Genomic DNA, 10,441 nt, shown 5'->3' with positions numbered 1-10,441 from the left:
AGGAAAGAAGGTGGCATTTATTGAAAGAAGATAGGAGTGGGTTGGAGGTGGGGGGTGGGGTGGAATCTCTTCAGTGAACAGGGTAATGTCCACTCCTCATCCAATGCCATCAAAAACTCATCAAACTGGTCAGATATTGCTGCTTGCGTACACTATACTTGCTGTGGTTTCCTGAACAAATAAAAATGACTATGCTTCAATATACCACGTCAGCCCTGATGAAGGTTCATCCAGACTTGAAACATTAGCTTGCTGTCTCTCCATGGATGTTGCCTGACCTGCTGTGATTTTTCTTTTGTTTTCAGTACAGATTCCAGCCGCTGCAGTAATTTGCTCCTGTACTTCAATACTTACTGGCTTTGCGGCATCCTGAGCTGATGAAAGGTGCTATACAAATGCAAGTCTTTCTGCGGCTGATGGGTTTGATCATAGACATCATGGACGCAGAAACTGCAGAGTTAGACTCGATCCTGTTCGACAGGGTCTGACTGTTGGGATAGAGTGAGGAATTAGAGTCATAGATCTGTGCAGCGTGGAAACAGACCCCTCAGTCTAACTCTTCCATGCTGACCAGATGTTCTAAATTAATCTGGTCCCATTTGCCAGCATTTGGCCCATATCCCTCCAAACCCTTCCTATTCATGTACCCATCCAGATGCCTAATCGTACCAGCCTCCACTACTTCCTCTGGTGGTTCATTCCAAACACACAACACCTTCTGCACGAAAGTGTTGCTTCTGAGGTCCCTTTGGACCTAATTCTATGCCAAGTGTTGGGCAGAGACACTGATGTTCTCTAGGGCCAGATCTGCCCTTGAGACTGTTGCAACACACTGCTGCTGTTGTACCCGGCGAGGGTGGCCCAGACGCCCACGATGCAAGCCTTGGATCACCAGCCTGAGCCGGCAGCTGAAGCTCTTCTGCAGGCGTTTGTATATCATGGGCAAAGTGCAGGAACTCAGGTAAGCAAGCAGCTCGCTGAATCCTCTCAGGAAGTGAAGCAGCTTGGTAAAGTGCCGATCACCCTCACTTCTGGTGACAAAATGGGCTGTGCTCACCAGGAGGGTGAGGTAGTACGGCAACCAGAGGACAAAGTGCACTGAGACAGTGGCCAGGAGAAGTCTCTGGACGCAAGGGTCAAGCCTCGAGGATTCCTCAAGCTGATAGGGACGTTCCTTACAGGACCGGTGGATTAGCCAGAGGGCATAGCCCACCCCAGCGGTGGGGGCCAACAGCCCAGTGAAGACCATAATGGCGTCGCCCAGCTCCTTGGTCCGCAGTTTTGAGCAGTCATCGAGCTCCTCGGAAATCTTGCTGCAGGCGTAGAAGAGGAGGGAGGAGAAGCTGGCCAGGGCAGCTCCACCCCACACGAAGCTACAGACGTGCTTGGTGTTGTATACACTCGACATGTAGGTGTGCGGCAACGCCCGCTCAATGAAGCAGTCCAGGCTCAGCAAGGTGACGGAGTAGGTGCTGACCAGGGCGGCCATATTGAAGAGGATGAAGGAGGCCATGCAGAGCTCCCGGCTGAAGGTCCACACCGGCCACAGGAGGTGGTCAGGTCCCAGGAGCTGCAGGAAAGCCACCAGGTTCAGAATCAGGCCAGCGAGTGCCATATTGGTGAAGTAGACATCGGGCATGTTGATGGACAACTTGTGGCGCAGATTGACAGTGAGAACCAAACCGTTGAGGATAAGGCCTAGCGGGAAGCAGACTACGAGGTAGGCTGTCGAGGCAACAGATAGGATCAGGCCCACCCTCTGGCATGGGTCATCTCGGCAGGATGTGCTGTTGAGCCCAAAGTTGCCTTGGATGCAGCTCCACATTGCAATGAGGTTGTAGCCTGGAGACCAACAAAAGCTGGAATGGTCAGCAAGGCAAAGTTTGTCACTTCATAAGGAGAAGTCTGTATCATTGAAGGATGTGACGAGAGCTGCCATCTGTCGCTCAATGTCTGTAAATAAGATTTTATAAACAGATTGGAACTGTAATTTGTTCACCATTAAAATGTTGCCCTCTCATTACCAAGGACTGCTCCTCAGAGGTATCTCATAGATACAAGTCCTCATTAATTCCTTCTCCCACCTGTACAGAACCCCTGAAAATCCCCTCTGAAACCTAAACGGGAGCTATAACTAAACAAGTATTTATGACATAGAAACAGGCCATTCAGCCCGACTTGTCCTTGAATGTTTGTAGAATATCAAGTCATACAGCACAGAAACAGACTCTTCAGTCCAACTAATCCACACTGACCACGATCCCAAACTAAACTAGTCCCATTTGCCTGTGTTTGTCCCGTATCCCTCTAAACCTTTCCTTTCCATCTACCTGTCCAAATGTCTTTTAAACGTTGTAACTCTACCTGCATCTATCACTTCCTCTGGCAGCTCGTTCCACCTACAAACCACCCTCTGTGTAAAAAAGTTGCCCCTCGTGTCCTTTTTAAATCTTTCTCCTCTCACCTTAAATTAATGCCCACTAGTCTTGAACTTGCCCCACCCTAGGGAAGAGACCCTAGCTATTCACCTTATCTATGCACCTCATTAATTTATAAACCTCTATAAGGTCACCCCTCGACCTCCTGTGCTCCAGTGAAAAAAGTCCCAGCCTATCCAGCCTCTCCTTATAACTCAAACCCTCCATTCCCAACAACATCCTGGTAAATCTCTTCTGAACCCCCTCCAGCTTAATAATATCCTTTATGCTCCACATGAGCACCTTTCCTACATCAAACTGTCCTCCTATCCCACTCTTCCTCATTTATTTTCTCTTTTTGTTTTTTATTCATGGGATGTGGGCATCATTGGCTGTGCCAGCATTTATTGCCCGTCCCTAGTTGCCCCTTGAGAAGGTGGGGGTGAGCTGCCTTCTTGAACCACTGCAGTCCATGTGCTGTAGGTTGAGCCACAATGCCCTTAGGGAGGGAATTCCAGGGTTTTGACCCAGTGACAGTGAAGGAACGGTGATATATTTCCCAATTAGGATATTGAGTGTCAGGGAAGGAGATCTAAACAGCTCAGGAGTGATAGCAGATAACAGAATTGTTGTGAGATGGGAGTCTGGTGAAAATGTCACTGGGCCAATAACCTACAGACACAAATGGATGATCTGTTGGTGTAACTTGCATGTGACTCTGTGTGCATTTCTGAGTCAGGATGGTGAGTGGTTTGGAGGGGAACTTGCAGGAGGTAGTGTTCCCATGTATCTGCTGCCCTTGTCCTTCTGATGGAAGTGGTCGTGGGTTTGGAAAGTGCTAAGGAACTTTGGTGAATTTCTGCAGTGCATCTTGTAGATAATACACATTGCTTCTACTGAGCATCCGTGGTGGAGGGAGTGGTTATTAAATAAATTCATTTAAGCTATTCACCTCCTGAATTCTTCAAACACTTTAATCAGATCACCCCTGATTGTCATACAGTTATAACATGTTTTTGTGACCTATTCTTGTCATTTAACCATTTTATAAGAACTAACAGCAGAGTTGGGTCATTCAGCTCCTCGAGCCTGCTCCACCACATAATACAATCATAGCTGATCTCATCTTGGTCTTAACTCCACTTTTCCACCTGCTCTCCATAACCCTTTAACCTGTGTGGAATGAGCTGCCAGAGGAAGTGGTGGAGGCTGGTACAATTACAACATTTAAAAGGCATTTGGATGGGTATATGAATAGGAAGGGTTTAGAGGGATATGGGCCAAATGCTGGCAAATGGGACTGGGTCAGATTGGGATGTATGGTGGACTGAAAGGCTTGTTTGTATGACTCTGTATGACTCTATAACTCTATTACTGATTAAAAATCTGTGTCCTCTTTAAACTCATTGATCCACCACACTCTGGATGGGGGTTGGGGGGGCGGGGAGTGGGGTGGGTGGGGCGGGGCGCGTGAAATTCCACTGATTCAGGACCTTTTGAGGGAAGTTATTCCTCCTCATCTCTGTTTTGAATCTGCTACCCCTTATCCTGAAACTGTGGCCTTTCATTCCAGATTGCCCCACACGATGAAACATCCTCTCTACATCTACTTTGTTAGTCTCCTTTTGCATCTGATATACATCAATTAGATCATCTCATTCTTCTGAACTATAGAGAGTACAGGCCTAAACTGTTCAATCTCTCCTCATAGGACAAACCCCTCACCTCCAACATTAATCTGGTGAACCTCCTGTTAGCATTTGAATCATATCTGATGACCCAAGCTCCCCCACACAAACCTCCAATAACTCCCTCCTGAGATGCAGTGCCCAGTGTTGAACACAGGACACTGGATTTTTAATGGGGTAAACTCTGTGATAGGGTAGGTTGTTGTTGTTCAGGACGTGTAGACTTAAGGAAGCTTACAGTGTTTAATCTTGTGTGGAGCTGGAGGAACACAGCAGGCCAGGCAGCATCAGAGGAGCAGGAAAGTTGACGTTTCGGGTAATGACCCTTCTTCAGAAATGGGGAGGAGGAAGGGAGCTCTGAAATAAATAGAGAGAGGAGGGGTGGGGATGGGGAAGGTAGGTATTTTGGTGCTCCCTACCCCCTCCCCATTTCTGAAGAAGGGTCCCGTCCCGAAACATCAGCTTTCCTGCTCCTCTGATGCTGCCTGGCCTGCTGTGTTCCTCCAGCTCCATACTGTGTTACCTCTGACTCCAGCATCGACAGTTTTTACCATCTCTGAGAGAGTTTAATCTTATTGCGTTTTGAAATTGGCAGCAAGTGACCCATCATTAATTCCCAACATCTTTTATTGAATGGTTTGGGAAAGCAGAGTGACCTCAGTTGTAGCATACCTTGAATGTCTTCCTGCACACCATAACTGCTCACTGATGTGAGGCCCAGGTTCCTCACAACTACCTTGCAGATCGTCAGCCCTGTATTCCTGGCGGTTTCATCACATGACCCCCCCAATACCCCTCACCCCCTTTCGGCATTGGTCTATCCAACACAACCATTATTGCCACAGCCTGCCTTCCCTGTTCACTCCAGGCAAATGCGAGGTGATGCATTTTGGAAGATCCAATTCAAGAACGAACTATACGCTAAATGGAAAAGCCCTGGGGAAAACTGATGCACAGAGAGATCTGGGTGTTCAGGTCCATTGTATTCTGAAGGTGGCAACGCAGGTCGATAGAAAGGTCAAGAAGGCATACGGCATGCTTTCATTCATCGGACGGGGTATTGAGTACAAGAGTTGGCAGGTCATGTTACAGTTGTATAGGACTTTGGTTCGACCACATTTGGAATACTGCATACAGTTCTGGTCGCCACATTACCAAAAGGATGTGGATGCTTTGGAAAGGGTGCAGAGGAGGTTCACCAGGATGTTGCCTGGTATGGAGGGTGCTAGCTATGAAGAGAGGTTGAGTAGATTAGGATTATTTACATTAGAAAGACGGAGGTTGAGGGGGAACCTGATTGAGGTCTACAAAATCATGAGGGGTATAGACAGGGTGGATAGCAAGAAGCTTTTTCCCAGAGTGGGGGACTCAATTACTAGGGGTCACGATTTCAAGGTGAGAGGGGAAAAGTTTAAGGGAGATATGCGTGGAAAGTTCTTTACGCAGAGGGTGGTGGGTGCCTGGAACGCGTTGCCTGCGGAGGTGGTAGAGGCGGGCACGATAACGTCATTTAAGATGTATCTAGACAGATACATGAATGGGCAGGGAGCAGAGGGATACAGATCCATGGAAAATAGGCGACAGGTTTAGATAGAGGATCTGGATCGGCGCAGGCTTGGAGGGCCGAAGGGCCTGTTCCTGTGCTGTAATTTTCTTTGTTCTTTATTCCTATGGCCAGTGAGAAAGGGACCAGAATATGTTTCTTTACTGTCAGCCAAATAACATTTCACATTAACTGTACTGCTAGCTGTTTCCACAAATTGCACAGCATTTGCCGAATAAGCCAGAGTGCTCTCACAGCTTTTCTGACAACCAGTTTTAAGATTATCCATCGGGCTCATGATATGGCTCATTGCCAGAAATGACACACATTCGCCCAATTCTCTGCAAATGAAAAGAACATATTTACACCTTGCCTCTTTAAATTAACCAGGAGCTTGGGGGGTCCCTCTCAGAGGGGCAACGCCTTGGCTAATTGCGCTCGGCTTGTCAATTTATCAGCACCTTTTAATCCAGTCGAATAAATTGTTTGGCATTTGGCCTCATTGTGTTTGTCCTAATAAGTGCAAGATGAAAGCAGCAAGATTCAAAGAGCATTTAGTTTTCCCTGCAATTTGTTAATTTCACAACGAGAAATTGGCAACTCGAGTGTTTATTGTCACAATTTTAAGTCACGCACATTGCAAAACACGGTTTAAATAATTGTGTGCCTGTATCTCCTGAACATACAAACCCAGAGGGGAAACGGGGGATGCACATCCCTTGAATGTACAGCGAGAGCTGTGCTGGAGGTCAGATACAGTGTTCAATAGCTTCTCCCGAGGCAACTGCATTCTGCAGGGAAGCTATTCCATCATCACTGAAAGCAGTGTCACCTTTTCCTGTTTTTTTTGGCAGTTACACATCAAGCACTGTGAAAACAAACACCAATCAGGAGATTACAACATTGCCATCAACAAATTTAACACTTTCCCGGTCAAGAGTTGGAAAAAAGAGATGAAGTTCAAAGCTTGGGGAGTGGGGGCATATTTTTAAGATGCAATGAGAAAGATTTTAAGACATGAGGGGCATTTTTTTTTACACAGAGTGGTTCGTGTGTGGAATGAACTTCCAGAGGAAGTGGTGGATGTAGCTACAGTTACAGCGTTTAAAAGACATTTGGATGAGTACATGAATAGGAAAGGCTTGGAGGGATTTGGGCCAGGAGCAGGCAGGTGGGACTATTTTAGTTTGGGATTATGGACAGCACGGACTTTTTGGGCCGAAGGGTCGCTTTCTGTGATGTATGACTCTATAGTCTATGTAACCTGACTAATATAGGGGATCACCTGGCAGGGGGAATGGGCGTGGCGGGGCAGGGGTTGTGTGCATGATTTACTGAAGATCACCTGTACGATTTCGATCTGCTCATTTGAGAAAGGATGTCATTGTATTTGATGCCATTCAGAGAATATTCACTTGACTCAACTTGGGACAAGGGTTTTTTTAAATCTTGTGAAGAACTTTCCCCTTTGGAATTTTGAAGGAAGAGCTGAGCTTATTGAAATTTGAGATCTTGACCAGACTGGATGGAGTGTATGTTGTCTGGGGAAGGCCAGAATGAGGGAACATCTCAGAGGGTCATTATCCTGTGGAATTCTCTTCCCCAGATGGCAGTGGAGGCCCGGCCAATGAATATTTAAGCGGTCAAATTAGAGAGATTTTTGAATGGCAAGGGAGCCAAGGTTATGAGGGCAAACAGGAAAGTGGAGATGGGGGCAAACAGGAAAGTGGAGTTGGGGCCACAGTTGAATCAGGCATTATCTCATTGAACAGCAAAACAAGCTCGAGGGGCCAAATGTCCTACTCCTAACACCTGTATTCCTTGTTATAGGAACAGGAGTTGGCCATTCAACCCCTCAAACTTGTTCTGCCCATTCATTGGGATCAGCCAATCTGCAACCTCTGGCCTAATTCAAATGTTGTGCCGTTAACAGGGAGCCTTATAATCACAAGGGTGTGGATTGTCTAAAAGAGGAATTGTGAATTCTAACCCCTCCATATCCACATCCTCCTGTCTCGGGTGGAGGCCCAGACATCAGGTATGTCATAATGGACCGGCTGGGGGTTTAAATTTAATCATCATAGAATCCCTACAGCGTGGAAGCAGGCCATTCTGGTCCATCAACTCCACCCTGATCCTCCGAAGAGCATCCCACCCTATCCCTGGCATTTCCCATGGCTAACTCACCCTAGCCTGCACATCCCTGGACACTATGAGCAATTTAACATGGCCAATCCACCCTAACCTGCACATCTTTGGAAACCAGCAGAAACTCACGCAGACGCAGGGAGAACTTGCAAACACCACCCAGTTGCCTGAGGCTAGAATCGAACCCAGGTCCCTAGCACTGTGAGGCAGCAGTGTTAACCACCATGCCATCCCTTTATTTTGTTTAATCAGTTTCTCCAGCTTGTTACAGATTATATATTCTAGATATTATATCTTCTCCTTCTTTTAAAAAACAGTTATAGCCTTGAAATATTTTCGCTAATTTCATTGCACAGTCCCTGTATCTGATTCACACAGAACCCAATTGTGTTTCTGGCAGGGAAACAAGCCTTTCATCTCGATTGATCTCAGTAATTATACTGCAGACAATCGCCATCCTTTCGCTGCTTCCCAGCCTGCTCTCTAGTACATCCTCTTATTGACGTTTTCCAGTTGAGACAGGGGTGTCTTGGTGATATCACTGTTCTAGTGATCTCCAACTCCCCGGCCAATTATCTCACTATGGCTGAGGCTGAAATTTGGATTCAGTAAAAATCTGGAACAAGAAGCTAACCTAAAGATGATGCGTTGGCTCAGTGGTTAGCACTGCTGCCTCACAGCGCCAGGGGGCCCGGTTCAATTCCACCCTTGGGTGACTGTCTGTGTGGAGTTTGCACATTCTCCCCATGTCTGCGTGGGTTTGCTCCGGTTTCCTCCCACAGTTCAAAGGTGTGGGTTAACCATAGTAAATGTGGCGTTACAGGGATAAGGTGGGTGGGTTGCTCTTCAGAGGGTCAGTATGGGCTGAATGGCCTGCATCCACACTGTAGGGATTCTGTGAATATACTGGTGACCATTGTTGATTGTTAAAAACCCACCTGATTTGCTACTGCCCTTTAGTGAAGGAAATCTGCCATCTTTACCCAGTCTGGCCTATGTGTGACTCCAGACCCACAGCAATGACTCTTAACCGTCCTCTGACTTGGCTTAGCTCAGTTTAAGGGCAAATCAGGATGTGTTACCAGGGTTGGCCTCGCTGCTGATGGCACATACATGAACGCGTTCTTTGTAAATCCAAGGTCAGAGGTGAGGAAAAGTTCTGAATCACTAGCCAGCTCCCCTCCTTTGAGAGCACAGAGACACAGTAAGGTGTCAAGCTGGAGAATGTTGCAGAACTGGGGAGAGTCCACCATTGGTGACTGTAGTGTTTGTAATGATGTCAACCAGGTGGACCTCATACAGTATGAGTTCCCTTATTGGGGCTGTTAACCCAGTCCAATCAGGGAGCCCTGACTGGCAGATATAAACAGGAGTGTCAAGGGTTCTGCTCACTCTGAGAGCTGGCTCTGAGGAAGCTGGGTCAGTGTCCTGTAACTGTGCATGTATAAATAAAGGGTGACTTGGTGACAGGATACCGGCATTTTGTGGAGTTATTTCAGTAGCTGTGTCCTAGGCCTTTGGGATTCCCTTCCCTCACCAGCGATTAATCGTCCTTCAAAACACTCAGTTAAACCAGTCCTCTGATGGCCTGTCCTAATACATTTTTACATGCTCACCGTTAAATTTTTACTTGTTTTACCCCCAACATGGAGCAGCCAGGAGATGTCTCAAAAGGGTTATATCAATGCAAATTGTTGTTGTACTTATCTAAGAGTCCCTGACCGCATTGTGGAGATGATAGTGCCACATTTTAAGGCAGCATTTCATTTCAGATTTGATATCAAGGTTAGATTTTGACCATCCATTGATGATGAGCACAAAATAAAATGTCACGTTTAGGTGGGCAGAAGCATCTCCGTACCGCAGTGTGGAGCTGGAGGAACACAGCAGGTCAGGAAGCATCAGAGGAGCAAGAAGGTTGCCCGAAACGTCAGCTTTTCTGCACCTCTGATGCTGCCTGGCCTGCTGTGTTCATCCAGCTCCACATTGTGTTATCTCTGACTCTAGCATCGACAGTTCTTACTGTCTCTGAACATCTCAGTACCGTAGCCTACAGATTGGGAACGGGTTTCAGGGGGCCCACCTCACACAAAATTTCGTTTTCACTGTTTGTGACCATTTTGGCAAGGCCAGGCCAACCAGAGCCAAAGGGAAAAAGCAAAAGAATGAAATTGCACCCTTACATAACTGGCTCGTAAAGTAGATGTATTACGAGAGAACAGTAGCTGTGTTTGTTTTTAGTCTGCTGGTCGGCAGGGGAGATATTGTTCCAAACGCTTGGCTCTTTCATGAATACATTTTCAATTTCTACTCACATCCTTAATCAGCAAAAGGCCTCCAAGCTGCCCAGCCATTCACATGTTCCTGGACAAAAGCGGCTATCTACATTCTGTTCCAGTTCCAAGACCATCGGGAGCCCCTGGCCTCAGTGCGTGTGAAATTAGGTCACAGCCCAGTGTTTGAGGAACAATGAATGGAAACTTCCTCATGCACACAACAGGTTTCAGGAAAACCCATTTCATTATCACCAGGCAAGGCCCTGCTTTGTACTTTCTTCAGGGAGAGAATGGGAAAACTGATCGAAAATGGGAAAGGTGTAAGATACATATTAACGTTGACCCAGAGCTTTCATTTTCGCAACAACA

General features: G+C 46.8%; 1 protein-coding gene across 3 annotated transcripts in view; it reads right to left on the bottom strand.

Moving 5' to 3' along the window:
* Positions 1-618: 618 nt before the first annotated feature.
* The window catches only part of LOC109922863 (probable G-protein coupled receptor 146), a 48,424-nt gene continuing 38,601 nt past the window's right edge, over positions 619-10,441 (bottom strand). The window contains exons 2-3 of one of the 3 annotated variants that reach the window (XM_048617566.1): positions 6,285-6,516; positions 619-1,953 (exon numbers count right to left, since the gene is read on the bottom strand). In XM_048617566.1, coding sequence (XP_048473523.1) covers positions 761-1,825 — 1,065 coding nt within the window. In that variant the 5' untranslated portion in view covers positions 1,826-1,953; positions 6,285-6,516 and the 3' untranslated portion in view covers positions 619-760. The remainder of the gene's footprint in view (positions 1,954-6,284; positions 6,517-10,441) is intronic. The other 2 variants (XM_048617567.1, XM_048617568.1) reach the window with 2 other exon arrangements.

Source organism: Rhincodon typus, chromosome 37 (genome assembly GCF_021869965.1).
Source record: "Rhincodon typus isolate 14 chromosome 37, sRhiTyp1.1, whole genome shotgun sequence".
Classification (NCBI taxonomy): Eukaryota; Metazoa; Chordata; class Chondrichthyes; order Orectolobiformes; family Rhincodontidae; genus Rhincodon; species Rhincodon typus.
This window is presented reverse-complemented; position numbering and strand designations above follow the sequence as displayed.